Raw genomic sequence first — 27,559 nt, 5'->3', positions numbered from 1 at the left:
AAAGATTTGCTCAAGGTTCTTGGTAAATTTTAATCTTTCAAACTAACAATATTTATACAAGCTAATTTCTATCTTAAAAATTGGGTGTGTAACTACTACAAAAGATGTTATAAAATACATAAACAAAATTAGAGCTATCGGAGGGCTGCAACGCTCGACTATTAAACAGCCTTGTCAATTGAATGAATACGCAGTCGAAAAAGGGGCATAATTTTGTAAAAATGGGAAATAATGTTATGGAACCTGCAGAGTGCTTATCAGCTCATGACAGTGGACAAGTGTGTGAAGTTTCAATCCATTCCCATTAGTGGGTACTGAGATACCAGCTCACATATAAGAATTTAAGCAAAAACTGCTGTGAAAAAGGGGCATAATTTTCAAAAAATGCAAAGTAGAGTTATGGGACCTGCTTAGTGCAAGTAAGATGATGACAGTGAACAAGTGTGTGGAGTTTCAATCCATTCCCATTAGTGGATACGGAGATACCAGCTTAAATACAAAACCTTCACAAAAATTTCTAAGTCGAAAAAGGGGCATAATTTTGTAAAAAAGCAAAATAGAGTTATGGAACCTGTGCAATGTAAGTCAGTTCATCACAGTAAATAAGTGTTTGAAGTTTCAATCCATTCCCACAAGTGGTTACTGAGATACCAGCTTACATACAAAAACTTAACCAAATCGAGACACGGACCCGGACACCGACGCATGGGTGAGTCCTATAGCTCTACTATTCTTTGAATAGTCGAGCTAACAATTAAAGTTTACAAATGTATAATAAACAATTTAGACTATTCTCCATCATAATATTGCTGGAACCCACAACTGAAAATATGTGAACACAGGACTGACAACATCAAGTTTCATTTCCTAAAAACATTAACCTAAGTAATGATTCTTTCTGGTGAAGCTAACTTGTCAAATGACCATCTGTGTTGAGAGACGGAACTGATGCGGGAAAAGGAACTGTTGCAAACAAGTAGCACCAAGATGGCAATATATTGAAATGAAAGGAGGTAAAAGCTAATGCTTTCATTTTATCTGTAAGTATTTACTAGTACCTCCCAAAGCAGAAACAAGAGATGTGAAAATTCAATGAAGAACAGGGTTTTCACCGCAAACTATTTTAAAGACCTAAAAGTATGTCTGAATGACTCATTTTTTTCGTACAAAAATGTGTTAATATCCATCAATGCCTCTTGGACCACTCTGCAAAGATGGAATTTTTAAATTGTTGGAAATTAAGAAATGGTCCACTTGACTGACTCTACAGAACCCATATACATTCCCAGCCTTGGTTACTTATTGATAAAAACTTGCTGTCGGTGAAGTTTCATTTAATTCATTTGATCTTAGTCTAATTCGTGGAGACTATTTCTAGTAACAGTGACCTTGACCTCACTAACCCAATATGCTGTCCTAGTACAGATGTTACAGTAAGCACCGACAGGCCAAGAGTGATTAAAATATCTCAATCCGCATGAAAGATGACATAACAAGTTTGATGCCACCTGTGTATCCATCTGCTAGTCCAACCAAAAAACCATGTTTTCAATTTTCAGTTAAGAAGCACACAAAACTGAATATCTGCAACACAGAATTGAGTATAAAATAAATATAAGCTATTTCAATACTAACCACGTGTAGGAAGTGGTGGAAATTAGGAGTTTTTTCTAGATGTGTATCCATACCCTGTGTTACCCTCATTTTCTGTCACTATATAGTTACATGTTTCTTGTTGACAATACAAAACTAAATAAACTTATATTTCATTGGGCTGGGTATGTCAGTCATCAGCAGGTATGTCAGTCATCAGCAGGTGGGGGATGTGGATACTATCAAACAACAAGAAAAGAGTAAAAGAAATAATTCTCTTTTTTTGAGGGGATGGGTGGGTGCACAACTTCACATGCTGAATAATATTCCATACGGTTTCATTACTCTTGGTTAAATACTTACTGAGATTTATGTGACACAAACATTTTAATTTAAAGCCTTTAATGCATATTTTTGATTAAGCTGAAACCATAACTCTGGTCTTGCAGAGTGAAATCCAAAAAGACTCCAAGGTGCACAACTTCACATGCTGAAAACCAATCCTATGAATCAGTTTCATGACTATAGGTCCGAGCTTTTTTGAGAAACATGCATTTCTTTTTTTGCCATTTAAGTTTATTTTGACAAAGTAAAAAAACTGGGCAGACTTGGTGAAATCCAAAACAAATCTACAGGTGCACAAAATCACATGTTAAATAAAATTCCTAGGTCTTATGAATTTAGGTAACTTTCCCAGATACATGTGACACAAAATTTTAGACCCTTCATGTATATTTTGACCGAATAAGGGATAATTACTCTGGTCTGGTTTAGTGAAATCCAGAACGAAACCCCAGGTGCACAACTTCGCATGCTGAATGACAATTTTACAAAGTTTCAAGCAACAACCATAATAAAGTTGAAAGGTGAGATAACTGCAATATCTATAGGTAGGTTATGCTTCTTGCACTCTTTAGCTCCTCTCATAGGAGTTATGCCCCTGACAAATGAGGTGTTACAGAATGACAGATAGACAAAACTGCAATTCCAGGAGTATAATAAATAAATGAGAAGAATACATCATACAGATATTTTGTATGATATTTTTGGGCATTAATTTTCACCAATATCTTGGATGCATTGATCCACAGAGGAAGCTTTTCTATTTGCCAGTGAAAAGACATCAGCTTAGTCAAAAAGGCAGGGAATGTTTTGACTTCAGTGGATGTCTGTAAATTATTTTTGTAACTTGTAACATGTGTACTGGTAAATGTTTAGTTAACCCGGGGTTAGAGGGCATGGACGGTAGCATGCATTACCACTTCCATCCACAACAGTCTCAATCAAACTGAGCCTGCAACATTTTCATTTTTGTCATGTTGAGCAACCTGTTGAGTTTCCACTTTTTCTATTTCAATATATTTCACTGCTGTATCGTTTGGATAGCAGTTACTAATTTTGTACCTTGGCACATAACAATATGGGGCCAAATATTGACCAACTACCAATGAAACATTCATATGATGTTATTATGAATCATGTCATAAATACACACATCATAACCTGAACTGAAAAAATCGTTGTTGAAATTGTCTTAATGAGCAATAAATTTTAGACTTAAATAACATAAAACTAAGAAAAACACACACTTAAAACTGGTTTAAAATTAAGAATAAAAGATTTGTTATAAAAAAACAAAGACTAGATTGTCATTTAACATTAAATAATCAGTTTCTTAACAATTAACAAGTTATTCATGGTAAACAATGAATTCTGCATCTGCTGGGAAAATGACAAAAATCTCAAAACAGATCTGATATAATTTATTAGGATTCAACAAGAGTGCCAGAATGTCACAATATACGCCCGTCACAGCAAATTTCTTTACTCTAGCACCTGTATTTGCAAATGGAATTTTAATTTTGTGGTTGTTTAGTAATCATTGTAAGTCATTTGTTTTTCTAAGTCCACAAAAAACTCCTTACCAGGTAGAGATACCTTAAAATACACCTAAAATTTGAAAGTAACATCCATGTTGTACCACAGAAAAGTGGTCTTGTTTTTTCCCTACGGTCAATTATAAAAAAGTTACAATATAAGTTATTTATAGTAACAACTAAGGGAAAATAATCTTTAAAAAAAAAAAAAAAAAAAAAAAATCCAAAAAAAAAAATTGTAAGTCCACACAAAAATCTTCATCAGGCAGAGATTGGTCAAAATACACCTCATAAATGGATGTAGCATGCATGTTGTACTACAGAAAAGTGGTCTCGATTTTTCCCTACGACTAGTAATGAAAAAGTTACAATATAAGCTATTTATAGTAACAACAAAGGGAAGTAATTCTAAAGAAGGGAACTGCGCATGACACTTTGTCTCATGATGGTGTATAATTGTGCCAAGTTACATCAAAATCCCTCCATGCATGAAGAAGAAAGGCTTCGGACAAAGTCATTCTTGTATCTGACCTTTGGCCTCTAAGTGTGACCTTGACCTTTGACCTAGGGACCTGGTTCTTGCGCATGACACTCCGCCTCATAGTGGTGAACATTTGTGCAAAGTTATATCAAAATCCCTCTATGCATGAAGAAGAAATGCTCTGGACAAGGTTTTTATTCTTGTATCCTTTGACCTCTAAGTGTGACCTTGACCTTAGACCTAGGGACCTGGTTCTTGCGCATGACACTCCGCCTTGTGGTGGTGAACATTTGTGCCAAGTTCTAACAAAATCCCTCCATGCATGAAGAAGATATGCTCCGGACAAAGTCATTCTTGAATTTGACCTTTGACCTCTAAGTGTGACCTTGACCTTAGACCTAGGGACCTGGTTTTTGCGCATGACACTCCGTCTCATGATGGTGAACAACTGTGCCAAGTTTCATCAAAATCCCTTCATGCATGTAGAAGATATGCTCCGGACAAAGTCTGTGGACGCCGCCCGCCCGCCCGCCAGGGGCGTTCCCATAATACGTCCCGTTTTTCAAACGGGCGTATAAAAACTAACAATATACCAGTACTAACAATGCAACTAAAACACTCATTTAAAGATTGTTGAAATATGTAACACAATGCTGAATACCAGAAATTGCAACAGAAAATGCAAAATCTGAGTAAATACTAGTAAACAAGTGGAGCATGAACAAGTAGAATGACAGTCGCATCTATTTGGCTAAATATTTTTGGCTTCATCTAAGTTTGATTTTGATTTGTGTTTTATATCGCAGCAATACAATACAAGTTATATGGTGCCAAACAGAACTAAACATTCTGGTTACACATGTCATTTACATCGAAACAAAAAAAAATAAGATATGAAATCAAATCTTTTATACCTGCTGAATCACAGAAATACAGAAGAACCAAATGTTCAGACTCTTATAATAGTGCAAGGAAAAAGAGTGGTTCCGATTCATTTTATATACAAGCTGTCATCCAAGAACCACATGCGACCCTTAATCATTAGTGTTAAAACTTTGTAACTGCTGCTTGAGTTATACATATGACATTATTCCACTGATACACGAACACTGTTATGCCACACTGATGTATTACTTACTGGACACTAACAGAGATAAGTGAGGTGAGGAATATCAACTCTGTAAAACAGCCTGATAAAGTACAACAAAATTTTACCTGTATTACATCTAAATTCTGCTGCCTGAGTAATGCTTTGGAGAGATTTTCTTCTAATTTTTCTAACTTCACGAGTGTTTATTTATACAAAATTTTAATACTGCCTAGAGCTTGCCAAAACACCCTGATTTTACTTTTTGATTACAGCTACTAACAAATAAAAGTACTTTCTTATATTTGTAAAATAGAAGTATGTTCTAACTTATATAAATTTCATAAAAAGTTACATATATCTGGAGCATGCCTATTTAACACTAATATCTGTTTTCCTATTTAGGTACATATGGTATATATGTGTACATTATTATGAAAATTGAATTAAAACAATTACAAATAGGTTCATTATATTAAAAAGCTGTTTGCACCATAAATAATAATAATTGGATTAATATATAAAAATAATATGGTTATTGCATGATTTGCAGTAACTTTTTTACAAATTTACAACATCAAAAATACGAATAAAAGAAAACAATATACCCCTAACAGTTACACCATATACAGTACAATCGCGATCCTACTAAAAGCCAATGGACCGGCCGTTTTTTTCGTAATATCGCATTTTCGTTCGAGCGCAGCATAGGAAATTTCGCTATACAGCACCTTGATATCTACACGTTGTAACCCGTGATATTTAAACATGTTATTTTCGTATCGGAGTACATGTACATGTATACAAATTTTATATGTACATCTGGGTCTACTACAAATCTTATTCAAATCTGAAATGTAAAACGGGTTGTTTTGTTTTTCTTCACTTTTTATTCACTGTACATAAGACATATACAGGGTACATTGTTGCACGAGAACAAAAATAGCAATTGCCTATACCGATTCAGCTACCCTTCACTGAATTGTTTGGAATAATAAAACGACAATTTACAGACGATCAGGACTTAAATATTTTTTATCTGTTTTATGTAGTGATTGTTTTAGACATATAGATATCGAAACAAGTGTGACTGATATGCCATCCGATCTGATAGTTAGAGAAGAAAAAAATAAGCACTAACACAGCGTATGTGTTTCGAATTTAATTACTAAGTTTTCACACTTTAATTACTGTTTACGCCCAACTAATTGATCGTGACACTTTCCACTCTAAAGCGTTTTTCACGCTATTATGGAAGGTGTGAAAACTTAGAAGATACAGGTATTCGTAAAACCGCAACTAAAACGAGTTGAAAACAGGCTTTAAGGGCATAAAAATACATTCGTATGAGCGCATTTTTCGTAAAATTGCAATTTCGTAAAACCGCGACTTTGTAACATAGAAATAAGAAGGAAAGCAGCCGGGACCACAACACCTTTTCGTAGTATACCGGTATTTCGTTAAATTGCAATTCGTAGCACCGCGAATGCACTGTACATAACAAATTAAAATGTGTACAAAAATGCCTTGTACTCTTTAATACTGATATTACACAATGTAAAAGGCACAAACAAAAATGTTTAGGTAGCATCTCTTGAAGTTAAAAATAATGTATTATTAAATAAAAGTTTTAGCTTAAATAAATGAGACATTGATATACAGACTAGCTAATTAACCATCATTATATGAGATAGAGGAAGAATTAAAACTGTCTTATGGGTAATGTTGTCATTCACGACTTCTGCTCAAGAAAACTTGCATCATATGTACACATTTGTACTAGCCAAATTGCGTTTTTCAGTTCCACGTTAAATTTTAATTCATCCTGTGATCCATCTGATCACTTTGTACCAGTGACCATGATATTTGACCAAGAAACTTCATAAAAATCTAGATGGATCTGAAGCTGATTCTTTTTTAACTAATGGTACCTGTAATCTTTTTCTTAGACACAATGTCCTAAGAGGCCGTTCACTGTCCATGAGCAATGTGACTGCAAAGTTTTAGGGCTATGTGTCAAATCCTCAAAATATTATGGGGAAAAAGTTTGTTTTAACAGACAATGTGACCTTGACCTCAAAATCAATGCACTTTATCATCTGCCAGCTGGCAAGTGCCAACAAATCATAATGTACATGACAAAATGAAAAAAATAATGTTTAATACACTTTCCATTTTTAAGTAATCCAGACTCCCAAAAAGTACAAAATTAAAATTTTGCTTCTTTTATAACATGATGAAACAGGAAAATTCAATGGCACAAACAGAATTCTGTACTCATGCCTGGTTAGGTTTACAAATTTCCTTATTTTCTAAAGGACTCAATGTTGGCATTCTTTGGAATGTCTTTGCAGAATGAATATCACTAATTTTCTTAAACAATATATTTCAAAACACAATTGGCTATATAACATGAATCCTTCAGAAAGCAAAATTTATAAGTCTGGACTATCAAATTACAAGCAGCATGAAAATGACCCAATATACATTTAAATGTAAAATACAGATATAATTCTGTACTCTAGGTTACATGTTTCTCTGGAATGTGAAAGCATACTGTTCTCAAATCATTACATGCCAAAATATATATTAAAATATGAAAAATGCATTGCAACAAAATATAAAAGTGAAATTACATTTTTTTTTACCAACTTCACATACAGAACTATGAACAAAGCAATAAAAGTTAAATAGTAATTATAAAACTCATTGAGCCAGTTTAATCTACCTTCAACTATAATTCCTCGAAGTTTATATCTCATGTATAAAATATTGCAGTCAGTCTCTTGAATCCAGTAAGGCTAATCAAGTTTATTTATTTATTTATTTGGGTTTTACGGCGCATCAACACAGTATAGGTTATATGGCGCCACACAGGACTACAAATTTTGGTTCCACATCTCATTTACATCGAAATAAAAACATGAGGTATGGAATCAAAATTTGCATACGGCTAATCAAGTAGTATATATACAAACTTCTTAACTAGTATTAAATGTTGGGTTGTAGACTGCTTGTAATTCCTTGTTTATTTTGTACTTGACATATTTAAAAACCTTTCTTTGTGATATATTTTCACAATTACAAACAAGTTTATACAGACCTTTTATGTACACAATGTACTTTATTTTGACAATGTCTACAAATAGTGTAAAAATGAACAGGAAGGCACACTATTTTATGGAAGAATAAAATGCTTAGAGACAATTATTTTTTAGAGGAGAACAGGCTAGTGAGTTATTTATGTAACTTCATCATGGCATGGAATTTCATGATCAGTAACAGAAATGTAGCACTAGGTACTTACACAAACCCAAAACACATTTTTCAAGCACAACAATATTGATCAAAATATTACATATATGAGCCGTGCCATGGGAAAACCAACATAGTGGGTTTGTGACCAGCATGGATCCAGACCAGCCTGCGCATTCGCGCAGTCTGGTCAGGATCCATGCTGTTCGCTTTCAAAGCCTATTGGAATTAGAGAAACTGTTAGCGAACTGCATGGATCCTGACCAGACTGCGCGGATGCGCAGGCTGGTCTGGATCCATGCTGGTCGCAAACCCACTATGTTGGTTTTCTCATGACGCAGCTCATATAGTTAAAAAGGTTTTCATAGCCAAATTTGTTTGATAAGATAACTTCTATTACAAAGTAAAATGATACAAAATATAACATGAAGTTACCTTGTGGACAAGATTGGCATAATGGCCCATAAACCTTTATCTCACCTGAATCATAAATACATGTCAAGACACACTATATCAATAATTAATGCAAACATTTTGTTTAATGTGAAAAAGATTCATCCTGAAATATGAAACACATGACCCTGATTAGAAGATCAAGTTAAGTAGAACAATTTACATAAACTTGAGAGGATACTTTTGACCAAGTTTAGCAAGTCAAGCAGTCCACAGCATAGTTATAACTTGACCTAGCTTTCACATGTTTCACAAATAACCATTCCAATGAAGTTTCTTAAAGATCACATAGAGTTGACCTCTGAAGTGTAAACTAACAAGGTTTCTTTGACCAATGTGATCCATCTTTTCCTCTTAGATAACCCAGTTTCAAACTTGACTTAGATTTCTCAAAGACAAACAAGTTTTATGAACATCAGGAAGACACTGTGGCCTCTGAAGTGTTAACAACTCTTTTCTACAATTTCACCTTTTGACCCATTGTTTTATCCTACATGAATAAGTTTCAAATTTAACCTAGATTCTACAGACATACATTTTGACCATGTTTCATATACATCAGGTAGAAAATTTGCCCTCTAGAGAGTTAACAAGGTTTTTCTATGACTTGACCCAGTGACCTACTTGTTGATCCAGATGGTCCAGTTTCAAACATGAACTAGATTTCATAAAGGCAAACATTCTGACCATGTTTCATATAAATCAGATAGAATATATGGCCTCTACAGCATTAGCAAGGTTTTCCTAAAGTTTACCTTATTACCTAGTTTAAGGACCTACATGACCTAGTTTCCAACAGAGTTCATATAAACAAATATTCAGATCATGTTATAAATAAATCAGGTAGAAAAAATGGCCACGAGTGTTAACAAAGGTTTTTTTATGATTTGACCCCAATGACCCAGTGTCTAACATAACTTAAATATGATCTGTAGCGTGTTAACAGATTTTTCTATGATTTGACCTAGTGGCCTATTTTTCATGACCTGGTTTCATGTTTGCCCATTTCTTAACTGAGGGAAAAATTCTGACATAGTTTCATTAATATTACGTTGAAATTGTTACCACTAGAGTGAACAGCAAAAATGTTAATAACCCATGATGTTGAAGGACACAAGTGTATCACAACAGCTCATATCACAGTGACAGGTGACTAACACAGGGGTATCACGATAGCTCACTGTAAGAGCTTTGTGCTAAGTAAGCTAATAAAAAACCTGTGTATATCCCTTTAATTATAACTTTAAGGAATTTACTTTCTCTTTTTTCTTACCCCTGGAATTACAAGCAATCAACAATTTAGTTTTAGTTTGGTATGCATTTGTCTACAAAATACATTAAAGATACCTGCTGATCTTGCTGTTATTTGAATTGATAAAACTATGTTAAAATTGTCTTGTATATATATAAAAATAAATTTTATAACATATAACTTATTGTGAGCTTAAACACTTAACTAGAATTTGGTGTCCAAATCACTATTAGGCATGACAGTTGACCACCTAGTCTGACCATGACCCTTCAACATACCATCTCATTAAGAGAAAGATACATACTAAACAAGAGCTGTTTGTAAAACACGTATGCCCCACATGATGTCATGTCTGAGGCAAGTGGGTATGTAAGTTTTAAATGCTGTGACCAAATGACCTCAAAACCTACTCTGTCATCCATTAACTATATGCAACCATTTTAAGATGGTTGATCGCTAAAACATTCTTCAATCATTTTCAGTGTAGATGTCACTGTGATGTTGATGTTTGACCTACAGACACCAAAAACAGTAGGAGTCATCTACTTGCTACATAAAATCATCTTGAGAAGATTGATGACTGTTGACCTAAGTTTTAGTTATTGAGAAGAAACTGTTTTCAGTGTGAAGGTCTCTGTGACCTTGACCTTTGACCTACTGACCTCCCCGCCCCCTGCAAAATTAGCGGTCATTTACTGACCTCAGGCAATCACCTTATGAAATTTGACGACCGTATGTTAAAGAAAACAATACAGGTCATGTACTGACCACAGGCTATCACCCTATAAAGTTCGACCACTGAGAGACCAAGCATTCTCTCATTATTGATCTGAAACCAAATGGTCTGTTGATGGGCAGACAGACGGGGAGACAGAATGACCAACACTAAACAAAACAATATACCCCCTCTACAAAGGGGGAAAATAAAAGACTGCTCTATGCATGTCAAAGTTACAGTCCAAACAAGACAATGACCTTTGAGTCCAAACAAGACAATGACCTTGGAGTCCAAACAAGATAATGACCTTTGAGATGGATACCCAGGTTTTACAGACAACAGGCATTTCACTAAGTCAAACATTTCTGCCAATTAAAAGATTGGTCTATGCATATCAACTTTAAGGCTCAGACAAGATCTGACATGACATTTGACCACAAAGTGTATCCCTGACACTTTAGGGACCTGAATCTTGTGTGTAACATTCTGTCTCAATGTCACAATGAGGATGCACAGCAAATTTATGGGTCAACCAAGAACTGATGGACTAATGCCTGCACTAATGCACATACACTTGTCACCAATTATGATGACTAGGTCGTGGCAATCTTGCTCAACATAAATGGTCTTGAAAATTTTAATCATTTTGCTGTCTGATTCAAATGAATTTAACATTTTTAAAAAATAATTATATATACTGACACTTATTAATAAATAGGTATTCCTGAAAAATAAAAATATTATAATAATTCTAATACAACATCTACTTCCTTAGCATATCATACAATATAATTATTTTTTTGTTTCTTCACAACTTGGTGACACTCCTATTTCTTTCATCCACTTGAGACCTTCTGTTGTGGTTGCTGAAATACATATTTTCAGTTGGTAATATCACACTTGTTCGTAAACATTTAAATAGTCTAAATACCTTTGCCAATAAAAGTTTAACAGTTAAATAAAAAGGTCAAAATAACAATCTGCTGTAACCCTTTCTTACAGTTTTCTTGTCAGTCTTTGAAATTTATTTTAACAGCTCAAATATACAAGGGCAAAAAGTCATTTATAAATAGATCTTACACATACTGTAACCCAATTAATTTTCAATTCTTAGTAATATGTTATACTATGCTGATACAGGTATACAATAAGGTGAAGAGGTCAGCATCATGTTTATTATTTATGCAGTATTCATTTCTATAAAGATATGCAAAATCTGAAGTACCTGGTACACATGTGCAATATTAAGATAAAAATGGCTCTACTTTTAACCCTAACCCTGCTAAATTTCTATAATTAACTTGTTCATCTTTCAGTTTGGACAGTACCATTAACTATACCAGAAACATACTGACTGAATGGTGAACAAGACAGATCATGATCAGACTGCACAGATGTGCAAGCTGATCTTCATCTGCACTGGCCGCAAAGGCAGAATAAATTGTGTCCAGCATGATAAGGGTTAACAGGGTTTCCAATTTCCACCAATTTAAGTACTCAAGTTTAACAGGTGAATATTAAAACAAGAAGTTTACATTATTAAATATGTTATTTATAGGTTTTACACTGATTTTCAACAATATTAACAGCACAATGATACTGTATTCTGCAAGACTGCAACCTGTTGTCTGCAAGTACCTCAAACCTTCCCCACATGAATCAATGGTGGTGGGCAAATCACTTTAGAAGTATAGTCTTATGTCAACTTGTCAAGGAGAAAATTTGTCTTGCATGGGTATTGAACTTTTGACCAGTTGCTTCACACTCTTGTGCTCTACGTACTAAAACTGGACCATTGTATTTAATATCACACTGTACTATAGAGGACTTGTATCATGTGTTTCTACAATAATATAATAATCAGGTTGAGCTCACTTCTTGGTTTATATTCCAGTCCTATAAATCCATCATAACCGATGTCCTCCAGCAGCTGAAATATGTACTTATAGTTCACCTCACCCTGAAGATCTGGCTCTCCTCGGTCTGGCACTTGGGCAATCTGAATGTGACCTATACAGGAACAAGAATTTAGTATTAACCCTTCATGGCCTTATGTGTTCATGACTTACCAAACAGCCTGACAGTTCAGTTCTAATCATTATTTACTTTTACATGATCAATAAAAAATTAACAAGATTGGAATAGCAGATACCATATAACCCCGTTTAAACGCCCCCAGGGGCAATGCATTTTACGAAAAATTTGATCCAAAAAATGTCAGTAACTTGTATAAACGCCCCCCCCCCCCTTCATCCCAATTCATGCACTGACATAACCCGATACGTAATTGTACTGGGAATTTGTGTAAAGTCGCGCGCTGACCGACGTCATCAGAGTTAAATTCGATCAATACTGTAGCGTTTATAGCATGGCATATTCAGTATGTACACACAGTAGATTTATTTGTGCCATGCCTGTTGACGTGTTTAAAAGTTTGTGTTAATAAATTTGTTTTTTTTTTAAATTCATTTGTATTGTTATGGAATTGTTATTATCTGGATATTATTGTGTTGGATCTAGGATCAATTTTTGAAGGTAAGATTTTTTTATTTTCCCCAAAAAACGTGTGTGTGTGTGTGTGTGTGGGGGGGGGGGGGGGGCGTTAATTAGGGGGGGGCGTTAATACGGGGTTATACGGTATTCATAAAAGTTTCATAATCAAATGTGGTTTTAGCACTCTATCTAAAGTTTGAAATAATACTAAAATTACTTTGTAGCCAAGTTATCAGTGCATATAAATTTAACTCTTGTACTAGATTTTGGATTTTCATGTGACAAAGATTTATGCAATTTTCTATCAACAATGTTGCCCCAGTTTACTTAAAAGTATTTGCAATGAATTCTTTTTTAAAGGAACTGTTAACAAAGTGTTTGTCACCAAGTTCAATAACTACAACAATTGTCTCATTATCAATACTATTTGAGAAAGTGTTTCACAATTGTTGATATATGCCTGTACTCGAGAAGCTATTGATGTCAAATGGTTGGATTTCAAAATGATTGCTAAAGAGAAACCTGTAAGCTGTCTCATATTTCCAAGACATATCACAAACTCATGAAAGGTGAAGCAGCTATATTTTATTCATGATACTAATAAATTCTGTCAGTTGAACCTGTACATGGGAATACATGTAATGCACTAACCTATATAAGGAAGGAACTTCTTCAGATTTCCTGTTAAATCCCCTGATATAATCTGAGCATGAAATACGTCCTGAAAAATAAATATCATATACTGCAAACTTTCAACATCTCCATTTTTACAAAATAACCAAGTCTGACTTCCTTTAATTTAAAAAAAAATAAAGACTACTGTCAAAAAATACATAACATACCTAATCATTATAGCTCATGTAACTGTTTGACATGACATGCTGTATCAGGAATCTTTTAGTACCAAAACATGATAGATATGATGTACTTGAAAAAGCTTGGATGAGGTCAATACAAGACTGCTTCTGACCAAGTTGGAGACCCATCTAGCAGTTCATGAGAAAAGTAGTTTAAAGACTTGTATTTCAAGTTTTAGTCCAGGCTGCCCCAAAATGAAGTCAAACTGAACTGTTTGAACTTTACGTCTAAAGAAATTTGGTGAAAATCAAGCAGTTTATGAGAAGAAGTTGTTAAAAGCTTTTTTTTATTTTAAGCTCTGGCAGCCCAAGCAGAATCAGTTGAACAAAATAGAGAAAGGTCCGTACAAGGATGCTTCTGACCTAGTTTGGTGAAATCAGTCAAGCATTTCATGAGGTCGCTTAAAAGACATCAAAGTTTAGTTCTAATGGTCCCTTAGTGCAGTCAAGTCAAATCACTTGCACAAAATTAAGAAATGTCTATCCAAAGATGCTACAGATTAAGTTTGGTAAAAATCCATCTGTAGTTACAATTTTCTCTATTTTAAGGTGAGCTAAAAACTTTTCTACGCAACTGAAACTATTGCATACTGGTTTGAAAATACCTTTTTTTTTCAATGACAATACTCCTAAACTTGTCAGAATCCTAGAAAGAAAGAAAGAAAACAGAAACAAAAACTATTGAATGGTTTTACAACTTTCACATATACATTTATTATTAAATATCTACATTTTCTGTACCTTAAATAACCATGACCTCAGAGACCAGACATGGAATTATATATCTAAAGAAGACCTGTGACAAGTATGAATAAATAAATCAAGGATATATAACTTACAAACTGCAGTTTCAAGTTTGGATGATTAATTTTCTTTATGTAATCAACCCCTGAAATAATACAAAAAAGAATCTTATATATTTCAGAAATAGCAAAGACAATAAATATGAAAACATAACTTTATTCCTGAATTCTTAACTGGAACTAAACTGTTCTTTATAAGTAACTAACAACTCCCAAAATTTTCAACAATTAATATGGAAAATCTCGCCCAATATTTGAACCTATAACCTCCTGATTGGAGGTCATGTACTCTACATATTGCCTCAACTGGACTGAGGCATATATTTCCCTTACTGGACTGAAGTGGCACATATTTCCCTTACTGGACTGCAGCATATATTTCCCTTACTGGACCGAGGCATATAATTCCCTTACTGGACTGCGGTATATATTTCCCTTACTGGACCAAGGCATATATTTCCCTTACTGGACTGAGGTAGCATATATTTCCCTTACTGGACTGCGGCATATATTTCCTTTACTGGACCTAGGCATATATTTCCCTTACTGGACTGAGGCGGCATATATTTCCCTTCCTGGACTGAGGCGGCATATATTTCCCTTACTGGACTGCGGCATATATTTCCCTTACTGGACCGAGGCATATATTTCCCTTACTGGACTGCGGCATATATTTCCCTTACTGGACCGAGGCATATATTTCCCTTACTGGACTGCGGCATATATTTCCCTTACTGGACTGAGGAGGCATATATTTCCCTTACTGGACCGAGGCATATATTTCCCTTACTGGACTGAGGCGGCATATATTTCCCTTCCTGGACTGAGGCGGCATATATTTCCCTTCCTGGACTGAAGCGGCATATATTTCCCTTCCTGGACTGAGGCGGCATATATTTCCTTTCCTGGACTGAGGCGGCATATATTTCCCTTACTGGACTGAGGCGGCATATATTTCCCTTACTGGACTGAGGCGGCATATATTTCCCTTCCTGGACTGAGGCGGCATATATTTCCCTTACTGGACTGAGGCGGCATATATTTCCCTTACTGGACTGAGGCGGCATATATTTCCCTTACTGGACTGAGGCGGCATATATTTCCCTTACTGGACTGAGGGCGGCATATATTTCCCTTACTGGACTGAGGCGGCATATATTTCCTTACTGGCTGAGGCGGCATATATTTCCCTCCTGGACTGAGGCGGCATATATTTCCTTACTGGACTGAGGCATATATTTCCTTTTCCTGGACTGAGGCAGCATATATTTCCCTTACTGGACTGCAGCATATATATCCCTTACTGGACCGAGGCATATATTTCCCTTCCTGGACTGAGGCGGCATATATTTCCCTTCCTGGACTGAGGCGGCATATATTTCCCTTCCTGGACTGAGGCGGCATATATTTCCCTTACTGGACTGAGGCGGCATATATTTCCCTTACTGGACTGCAGCATATATATCCCTTACTGGACCGAGGCATATATTTCCCTTACTGGACTGCGGCATATATTTCCCTTGCCGCTTACGCACCTTGTGAGATCCGATCTGGCAAAACTCCACTTGAGCCGAATACAGCATCCCAGATCTAGCTACTGTTATAATGACCCTTTCATTATATACCTCTACCTTTTTGTTTGTTGTTTTGTTATTGAACAAAATCTTCAATGTTTATCAATATTATAATAAAATGGAACTAAGTGAAGTTTTTATGTGTGCTATTTATAGAACACTGTCAGGTCATACACATTAATGAAAGTAGTCCGGCAGCATACAATACAAAAGGTACAATACGGAATTTAAATGGTACAATACAGATTTTTTTTCTGCCTGTTCATATTTAATTGTGAAATACAAGCCGATTTTTTACAGAATACGTATCGTTATAAAATTATAATAAAGTCTTTTATTTCTCACTACGTGTTATTTTTACGGCACTGCTACAAATGTCAGAAAAAAATCAAAAGCTGGGAACGGTGTCAGGCAAGTGAGACTGAAGTATTTGATTTAAAGTTTTCAAAAGTGATCATGTAATACAATTGTCAATAAACATGTTTTCCACAATAGTTTCGGAAATGATGAAGGTAATGGTTTATATAATAACAAAGTACATTTTACTTTGTAAATAATTAATGATTTTGTTCCTTAAAAAAAGAATATGATGGGGTTTTTTTTTCAGCTGTGAAAATGGTTAAGGCATATTAAAGCTGGTCATTGATTAGACATCTACAAATGTGAATAAATATTATGTTAGTAATAACACTAGAGTAGGGAGCTACTGAATATGAACTAGGCAGCAGTTCAGATATGCTGATATTTTATACAATGAAGCAAATGAACATGATAAAAATCATATACATTAATTTTGAATTTTACATTAGAAAAAAGGCCAGCATACATCATCCTATTCCTAGATTAGTACTACTTTCCTTTCTCCGTCACTTTTTTCAGTTCTTGCTACAAATTGAAGAAAAGTGTTAAAAGCATAGAACAAAATCTCTGCATGCTACTGTGCCCTCAACATTCAAACACTTTAATTAATTTACACTAGCATTACATCAATCATACCTCTTACCTTTCTGAAGGTTGTTAAGGAAATAATTTGGTGCAGTAATTCTGGAGTTTAATGGTTCTATCAAACACATGATACCTTCCTGTAATAATTAGATACAAAAATTCATCAATTGTTTCTGTTGTACAGGCAATGTTTGTCTGAAAATAATTAAAAGCATTATGAAATGAAACAAGGGCTCTGCCTAACAGAGCAACTATTCACAAGCAGAATGGGCTAGGTCTTTTTCAGTAATTGCTTTTTGCATGGGAAGGGAGGAAGACTTAAATAATAAATTTAGAAACACAAGACACTGAAAAAGAAAATAGCTGTATTTTTTTACTTTTATTGGGGAAGGATGGAGCATACTAATTAGAAACAAAAGAAACTAAACAAAAAGAAATGAAAACTAGAAAATGCTTTTGTAAAAAAGCGCATGTCTCCCCCAATGCAAAGTCCTATAGGCAAGAAGTCAATAGGGGTCAGGAGCAAAAGTCAAAGAGACACTGATGGTTGGCTGCAGTAGGGATCATCTACTTGGCATGTCCAATCATCCCGCTAAATTTCAACACTCATGGCCTAGTAGTTCTCAAGTCACTGTTCAGGCTTCTGTGACCTTGACCTTTGATCAAGTGACCTCAAAATAAATAGGGGTCATCTACTCTGCAAGTCCAATCATCCTATTAAGTTTCAACATTGTAGGTCAAGTGGTTCTCAAATTATTTCCAAAAAATGATATCAATGAACAGGCCACTGTGGCCTTGACCTTAAATAGACTGACCCCAAAATCAATAGGGGTCATCTACTCTGCATGTTCAATCATCCTATGAAGTTTCAACATTCTGGGTCAAGTGGTTCTCAAGTTATTGATCGGAACTGGTTATCAATGTTCAGGCCCGTGACCTTGACCTTTAACCGAGTGACCCCAAAAACAATAGGGGTCATTTACTCTGCATGAACAATCATCATATGAAGTTTCAACATTCTGGGTCGAGAGGTTCTCAAGTTATTGATTGGAAATGGTTTTGCATGTTCAGGCCCCTGTGGCCTTGACCTTTAACAGAGTGACTCTAAAATCATTAGGGGTCATCTACTCTGTATGACCAATCATCCTATGAAATTTCATCATTCTGTGTCAAGTGGTTCTCAAGTTACTGATCGGAAATGGTTTTCAATGTTCAGGCCCCTGTGACCTTGACCTTTCACAGAGTGACCCCAAAATCGTTAGGGGTCATCTACTCTGCATGACTAATCATCCTATTAAGTTTCAACATTCTGGGTCAAGTGGTTCTCAAGTTACTGACCGGAAATGGTTTTCAATGTTCAGGCCTCTGTGACCTTGACCTTTAATGGAGTGACCCCAAAATCGATAGGGGTCATCTACTTTGCATGTGAAATCATCCTATGAAGTTTCAACATTCTTGGTTAAGTGGTTCTCTAGTTATTGATCGGAAATGGTTTTCCATGTTCAAGCCCCTGTGACCTTGACCTTTGACAGAGTGACCCCAAAATCAATAGGGGTCATCTACTCTTCAAGACCAATCATCCTATGAAGTTTCAACATTCTGGGTCAAGTGGTTCTCAAGTTACTGACCGGAAATGGTTTTCAATGTTCAGGCCCCTGTGACCTTGACCTTTATGGAGTGACCCCAAAATCGATAGGGGTCATCTACTTTGCATGTGAAATCATCCTATGAAGTTCCAACATTCTGGGTCAAGTGGTTCTCTAGTTATCGATCGGAAATAGTTTTCCATGTTCAGGCCCCTGTGACCTTGACCTTTAACAGAGTGACCCCAAAATCAAAAGGGGTCATCTACTCTTCATGACCAATCATCCTATGAAGTTTCAACATTCTGGGTCAAGTGGTTCTCAAGTTACTGACCGGAAATGGTTTTCAATGTTCGGGCCCCTGTGACCTTGACCTTTAATGGAGTGACCCCAAAATCAATAGGGGTCATCTACTTTGCATGTACAATCATCCTATGAAGTTTCAACATTCTGGATCAGGTGCTTCTCTAGTTATTGATCGGAAATGGTTTTCCATGTTCAGGCCCCTGTGACCTTGACCTTTGACAGAGTGACCCCAAAATCGTTAGGGGTCATCTACTCTTCATGACCAATCATCCTATGAAGTTTCAACATTTTGGGTCAAGTGGTTCTCAAGTTACTGATCGGAAATGGTTTTCAATGTTCGGGCCCCTGTGACCTTGACCTTTAATGGAGTGACCCCAAAATCGACAGGGGTCATCTACTTTGCATGTACAATCATCCTATGAAGTTTCAACATTCTGGGTCAAGTGGTTCTCTAGTTATTGATCGGAAATGGTTTTCAATGTTCGGGCCCCTGTGACCTTGACCTTTGACGGAGTGACCCCAAAAACAGTAGGGGTCGTCTACTCCAGCAGCCCTATAACCCTATGAAGTTTAAAGGTTCTAGGTCAAATGGTTCTCAAGTTATTGCTCGGAAATGAAGTGTGACGTACGGACGGACGGACGGAAGGACGGACGGACAGGGCAAAAACAATATGTCTCCTGGGGGAGACATAATTACTTTCTTGGCAATGGGAGAATATTATATATGGCCAACAGCCGATGGTCTATGTTCTAACATTATGTAGTGTATATGGCCAACCACCTATGACCTAAATTCTTACCCTATATAGTGAAAATTTCTTAAAGCCTATATTAGTAGTCTAAATTCTTACTCTTTATAGGGAATATGGCCGACAGAATAAGATCTCAATTTTCATCTCAATAAACAGAAACTAGTTGACAGCCTATGGTCTAAATTTTTATCCTCTTAAAGAAAAATGAGAGAAAACCTAGTCTTAATTTCTATATCCTTTAGTGAATACAGTCAAGAGGTACCCTCTGTAGTGAAATCGCTAACAGCCTGTAACCTAAGTTTTCTCTTTACAACAAATAAACTCAACAAATATATACATTTCGCCTTGTAGCGATGCACCCTGGCTACGTAACGCGGAAAAGGTAAAATTCTTACCTCCTGTAGTGAAATGGCATTTTTACCTTTTGTAATCTATCAGCAGCAAAACGTAGGTTTTCAAGATAAGTGGTCTCCATTTCTTCCAATTTATAACGTGATGTTCTTCCTGCCGTAACATGCATTCTGTAAAATTTTGTATACATGAATAAAGCCATCACTTAAATTGTTGTGTCACTGCTTCAAAACAGTGAATAAGAAAAACATTTTGACTCCCTTATTACTTTCTTTTTCCAATTCAACCAGTATGTCAGGTTTTACTTCAGAATACTTTAATATCTGGAAGTTTAAGATATTACATGTTATTACAATAGACTAAAAACACTCTATATAGTCTATTTCATATGAACTATTCTACAAAAACCAATTGATATTAAACATATCATTCCTGCATTTTCAATCTCTGCATATTTTATTGTGCTCTTTGAATTGGCTGTCTAATATTTATACATGTATAGAGGTTTAAGACAAAATAAAACTAGAATGTGTCTGTAGGACACAGGTTGTGCCCCCCAACTGGTACATTTGTCACTAATAAGGGGAAATCATTCAAATGTTTGCAGTCTTAATGGGGTATAGCCTCAAAAAAAAAATTATGAAATGGATTCATTATTCTATACCATATACTTTTTGAGCTATGAGCATCACAAACAAAAAATCCACTATTTTGGCTATTTCAAGGGCCATAACTCTGTAATAAACGCTAAAATTCTCAAGAAGAATGCCAAGTATGCAAGGTCACATTATGATAAAGACTCAAGCAAGGTTTCATGAACTTACATTAAATACTTTTTGAGTGAGGCACATAATTAGGAGAAAATGTGCATTTTTGACTATTTCAGGGGCCATAACTCTGGAAATAGGGGGCGGACCCAGATGAAAAATAGGAGGTGCGCAAGTTCATATCATGATAAGGATTCATGCAAGGTTTCATCAATTTATATCAAATACTTATAGAGCTAGGTGTGTCACAAGGTGAACATGTGCATTTTTGACTATTTCAGGGGCCATAACTCTAGAAATAGGGGGCGGACCCAGATGAAAAATAGGAGGTGCGCAAGTTCATATCATGATTAAGACTCATGCAAGGTTTCATGAATCTATATCAAATACTTTTGAGCTAGGCGTGTCGCAAGGTGAAAATGTGCATTTTCGACTATAATTTCTGGGGCCATAACTCTAAAAATAGGGGGCGGAGCCAGACGAAAAATAGTCGGTGCGCAATTTCATACCATGATAAAGACTCATTCAAGGTTTCATCAATTTATGTCAAATACTTTTTGAGCTAGGCGTGTCACAAGGTGAAAATGTGCATTTTTGACTATTTCAGGGGCCATAACTCTAGAAATTGGGGGCGGACCCAGATGAAAAATAGGAGGTGCGCAAACTCATATCATGATTAAGACTCATGCAAGGTTTCATGAATCTATATCAAATACTTTTTGCGCTAGGCGTGTCACAAGGTGAAAATGTGCATTTTTGACTATTTCAGGGGCCATAACTCTAAAATTAGGGGGCGGAGCCAGACAAAAAATAGAAGGTGCACAAGTTCATATCATGATAAAGACTCATGCAAGGTTTCATTATTTTATATCAAATACTTTTTGAGCTAGGCGTGTCACGAACTTCGAACGGACGCACGGACAAGAGCAAATCTATATGCCCCCACCACTCATGGGGGGGGGGGGCACAAAAAGCTGATATAAATAAAACCTTTTGCAATTGAGACAGTTTGCATATTCGATGGAGAGTTCAAGCTGCATTCTGAAATCCTGTACCCTATCAGGTAAAGCAGCCAGGCCAAGTTCTCCCTTTTCCATTTTACCTAACAAAGAAACATAATTAGAAGGTAAAATCTGACGATGATATAAAAACAAACTTGTCTTCAGCAACAGCAATATTGCTACATCAAATAGCACATATTATAGCATAATATGTACCCAACAAGCACAGAGGAGATGCAGTGGTCCTATGGTAACACTGTCTGACAACAAAATCAGGCTTTGTGTCAGAAATTGGTTCCCCACTCATCCAACTTAAAATAATTTACTTTTTTATGGGTCTCATGTAAAGGAGCTACAGGAATTGGAGTGTGTTTTGTATGTTGCACTATCCTAATAAATTATTACAAAGCTTATACAAATGCAGTAGGTATGTGGGTGGAGTGGTGGATTAGGGTGGGGTAACTGTTTGGGAATGTGCATTATAAACAAATTTGGGAAGTTTCAAAAAGGAGTGTGCATGTTTTCATTGAAAGCAGGGACGTTTCAAACAACAATGGGGCCATTTAAATCAGAAGTGGGGACATTTCATTAAATTTTGTCTTTCATTGGAGATGTGTTAAAAAAGTAGGAATGGTTACAACCAAAATGAGTTGGTTTACATCAGGGGACATGTATTTTAATTTCAGAACATTTTAAACAGTACTTTAATAAGTAGCACCAACACTTTCCTACAAAGAGGTTTTAAGACTGTAATTGTTTCAGTTCAGAACATGACATTACTCTTTGAAGTGCTTTAATTTTTCAATATAATAGCACTTGATTTCTATTAACAAAAAAAATTAATCAGAAAAACCCACAGGGCACCTAGCTGACACTATTATGCTATTGCTTGAGAAAGTAAGGCTAAATAAATATGGATAACCATTTACTGCTGACAAGTGTGAAGTTATCCACATAATCAATAAGTAAAATCCACTTCAATGATATGCATACACCATCCACGACACCCTGTTAAAACCTACAGAGGGCGCTAAATATTGTGGAGTCACCATCATACCCAATCTCTCCGAGATGCAAGGTTAATCAAAGATGACTACAAATGCACAAACTTGGTCTCAAATATGCTCCGTGAACTCCTGTAGGACACACTCTAGCACAAACACAACATGTCCAGAATAACCATGCTGTACAAAATTTGGCACAATCTTGTTGCTGTTATTCCAGATCTTACTCTATGGATATCGAAATCTGCCAGAATCCACAACCAACAGTACAACCAAATCTCCTGCAGCAAATCTGCGTATCAACACAGTTTCTTTCCTGCCACTGAAGCCCTTTGGAACTGCCTGCCTCTACACGCAGTAGATCAGTCTATGCTGGAGGGCTTTAGATAGATTTATTTCGGTAAGGAGTGCACATACATGGACAATTAAAAACAACATGTATAGTAAATACAACATACTAACATAATGCATATAACATGAAATTATAAATAGCCATGACAGGCACACTGTCACCAAGGATTACACAAAAAACAAAAAAGAGAAAACTCTTATTTCCATTGTGGTCCTTTCTGTTGGTGGCATGACATAGAGAGGCATAACAGAGTTTACAGAATTATGTGACTAGATGGAAATTGAAGTACATGTATGTGGCTAGATGGAAATTGCACAACTATATCAATTAAAGAATTATGCGACTAGATGGAAATTGCACAACTATATCAAAAAGTAAAATGTGAGCTTAAGTTAAAATGTCCATACATCGAAAGCCATATGAATAGTTATTAAAACACATTAAATAGTTATTAAAACACATTAAAGTAATTATGCTGAACTGTCTAGTAAATAATTCTTTACTAGTGTTTTACTCAGACTCTTTCAGACTGTTCTTGAGGAATATCAACACATTCTTATAAAACACCAGATAAATGAAATGGCTGAGTACGGTATTCCCATTCTATCCATAAATATTGATCCCTACTAGGTTGAGAGTACGAAGCTCGTGAATCCAAGAGTATTACCTGTTACATCTTATATTTTTGTGTTATTTGCTGTCTCTGGGTCATTCTGCATAATTTCAATGATTTTGATTTGATATACTACTGCACGTTTAGTGTGTAGTCTTTAATGACTTCAGACTTTACATGTATACCTAAAGGATCTATGTTGCTTCTTTTTAAAGAGGCATACATATAATGGATATGTCTAAGGTTATCCTTATATTTGGAGTTGTTCCACTTTTACTCTCTATTGTGCGGCGCTGTATTGTTAGTGCCCGTGGTAACTATCGTGCTGGCGGAGCTAAAGGCAAGTGTAAGGTTGCATAGATAGTTGCCGATGCTGGAGTTACTCCCAGAGGTGGGATTCGTAGTTGGAGTTGCTGTGGAGCATGTCTCCATGGCCCAAGCAGGGTTGCTTCTAGTATGATGTGGCTAGGTGTGAGCCATGGAAGACATGCTCTCTTGTTGGTTAGATATCTTCCCTAGAGAGCATGTCTTCCATGGCTCACACCCAGCCACATCATACTAACATTCAAAACACCAGACCTTGTTTTATCAGTTTTTAAACAGTGTACTAACAGTGTATTTAAAGAGACTTTTAACCTAATTTAGATGTAAATTGTTGTCTGTTACAGGTACACAATGTACCAATATTTTTAATAATCAAATAGTGGATACACTCTTCTTTTTTTTCTTTTATAGTAATGGCAAATGTTCAATACTGATACATTATGGCCATGCGTGGGGGGTTAGAGAAAGTAAAATACTGTCAGGTTTCCTAGGCTACTCAATCCACCTACTCTTCTTGGAGCAAGACAATTATACTGTAGATGAAGATGATGTTGATGACAACCAGTCAATGTCTTTGATGATCATCTGTTTCATTAAAACTGAATTCAGAAGTAAAAAAATTGCTTTGATTTTTCATTATCAGTATAATAAAAAGGTGTGTATTAACATGTAAGTGAAAAAATGAAACCCTGTGCATTTCTGTAAAATTTAGGACATCACATATCCCAATTTAAAATAGGAATTAAGTGTCTAGCCATCCGCTAACCGTATGCCTAGCCTGCGTTCTAGCCATCCGGTTACCGGATGGCTAGCAAATCCTCTTGGGATTTTCTATAGCTATCCGGTAATCGATTTCTTAATGAATAAGTAATGATTTAATATCATTTTACATGTTATTTACTTAATCATCTCCTTCTATTCGCTTCGCCATTACTGATTTAGGCAAAAGGTTTTTCTGGCTGAAAATGCAGTAATCTATTTGAGACAATTAAAAATATTCTTTGGCCAACATCATGTAGGAACTGAATGAGATCTCGTTTTACCAGTGTATGAAACAGCCAGCAGAAGGATATAAATTAGTGTCATGAAAAACTTTCTATCAGATTGTTTGTTTATATTTTATAATGATAATGGTGTTTTTTAAATGTATTATGTTGTTAGTATTTTCTACATGGGGATTGGAATGAATTTTTGACTGGAAGTCTGGGAAATCAAAAGTGGTTGTTTGAAAATTGGACCTGATTCGGTCGGCCGTTACCTGTGTACGAAACAGAAAGCAGAAGGATAAAAATTTGTGTCATGAAAAACTTTCTATCAGATCGTTTGTTTATAATGTTAATCATGTTAATGGTGTCTTTTTAATGTTGTTTAGTATTTTCTACACGGGGAAGAAATAAATTTATGATTGGAAGTCTGAGAAATCAACAGTGGTCGTTTGAAAATTTGACCCGATTCGGTTTATTATGTGACAGCCGTATCACCAGTGTAATACTTTGATAAGCATCTGCTGATTTGATCACGAGTGATCAAGTCAGCAAAATGCTTCAGTAAGTCTTTTTATAAGATAATGCTGGTTCAAACGTGGTGATACGTGCCTACGCAAGATTATCTCCAGTTGCGATTCTGTGTATTTATACTTCTTTGCAGATAAGTATTGATATCTTAAGTAAATAACATGTAAAATTATATTAATTTAAAATCATTACTTATTAAGAAACTGATTACCGGACGGCTAGAAAATCCCCTGAGAATTTGCTAGCAGTATCCTGATGGCTAGAAACTCTTTTACTGCAGAAATGACCCCTATACTCCAGGCAAAGTCCACCCCGCGTACAGCAATAAATTCACTGCAAGAGAACTGGAAAGGCAGTCAGTTCAACTCCGGCTAACAACAGGGACATACTTGCTACAGACTAACCGTAAAAGTTTTAATCAGTATAACACTGATGAAACTTACCTTGTTGGTCCTGTGTGGAGACTGCGGAACATTTTGTGTTAGAGTGTCCTATACTTGACTCTTGTTATAGGGTTACTATAAGGGCAGATATTGAAAAACAGCTGATGGATTCATTTCAAATTAACTTTAACCATCTGAACTCTAAGTTAAAAACTCAGTTAATTATAAATGGTTGGCCTGTGTTGAAGGGGTTGACACTTCCTTTAATATATATAAATGCAGCTAAACTGCTTTTTTGATCATCCTGTAAAATCACTATCTCATTATTATTATTATTATACCAGATTTGTTGAGCACCCTTTTCATATGTAATATACGTTCAAAGGCGCTTTACAATTAAACATGTGACACATCGCAGATATGTGACAATAACAAAAGTGACATTGCCATCAAAATGTATGAAAATTTGATTAAAGCCATATTATTATAACAATGATAACTTTTCAATAATTCATGGCGTTGTACATAATAATAAAAAGTAACAACAATATCATAAATGAACAATGATAATATTTACAGCCTTATTGTAACAAACAGCCATGACCGCACCCCCCACCCCTGAGGTCGTTTTACCCCTATTGCCAATACCAGTGCTTTAAACATCTGGTACGCCCAGACGGGCTGCATATAGTGGTTCAACCTCCCGGTAAATGGTGCCATCATGTACTGTTTTAGAAAGAAATACCACACATTTCAAGTGAAACTCAAGTCTTGCGAAAAAACACACACATAGAACGTCATAACCCTTAAAATGTGACATGATGAAATAAAAGATTATTAATTCAACAAACAGTATTCTTTTCGAATAAAAGATTATTAATTCAACAAACAGTATTCTTCAAAAAGTCTTTTACCTGGCCAGCTGTTGATAAGGACATGTTCTACACCAGCTTCCTTACATGCTTTTTCAAGCTCCTCTGGTCCCTCAGAATAAGGGAAGGTACACTCTGTATACTTGAACCCAGCATCCTTGGCTGCCTTAAAACGACCCAACAATGATGGGATCTCTTGAAACAGCATCGAAATGTTGGCTGCAAACTTGAGAGGCATCTTCATGAAGTTGTCAATGCTTTAATTCGCTGTAAATATGTGTAATTCACGCGATGAGTTTTGTGACAGTGTTATCAGTAAAGTTGAAAGGTCAGTTTTTAATTACTGGTT

The 27,559-nt window shown here is 35.7% G+C and overlaps 1 protein-coding gene across 1 annotated transcript; it reads right to left on the bottom strand.

Moving 5' to 3' along the window:
• Window positions 1–16: 16 nt before the first annotated feature.
• LOC123525356 (putative hydroxypyruvate isomerase) lies at window positions 17–27,553 on the bottom strand. Its single transcript, XM_045304331.2, has 8 exons — window positions 27,253–27,553; window positions 22,138–22,249; window positions 20,451–20,550; window positions 17,447–17,525; window positions 14,906–14,955; window positions 13,861–13,930; window positions 12,592–12,726; window positions 17–11,582 (listed from the first exon to the last, which is right to left on the bottom strand). The coding sequence occupies exons 1-8, from the start codon at window positions 27,452–27,454 to the stop codon at window positions 11,509–11,511; spliced, it is 822 nt and encodes a 273-aa protein (XP_045160266.1). The 5' UTR covers window positions 27,455–27,553; the 3' UTR covers window positions 17–11,508.
• Between the last annotated feature and the right edge of the window lie 6 nt (window positions 27,554–27,559).

Source organism: Mercenaria mercenaria, chromosome 3, assembly GCF_021730395.1.
Source record: "Mercenaria mercenaria strain notata chromosome 3, MADL_Memer_1, whole genome shotgun sequence".
Lineage (NCBI taxonomy): Eukaryota > Metazoa > Mollusca > Bivalvia > Venerida > Veneridae > Mercenaria > Mercenaria mercenaria.
Note: the sequence above shows the minus strand (reverse complement) of the source record. Positions and strands in the feature narration are given on the sequence as shown.

Coding starts and splice junctions, on each gene's coding strand:
- LOC123525356 (XM_045304331.2), bottom strand. CDS start 27,454: ATGAAGATGCCTCTCAAGTTTGCAGCCAACATTTCGATGCTGTTTCAA. Junction 14,956..17,446: donor CCTTAACAACCTTCAGAAAG/GTAAGAGGTATG, acceptor GTATTATTTCAG/GGGTTGATTACATAAAGAAA. Junction 12,727..13,860: donor GAAGTTCCTTCCTTATATAG/GTTAGTGCATTA, acceptor GTTCCTGTATAG/GTCACATTCAGATTGCCCAA.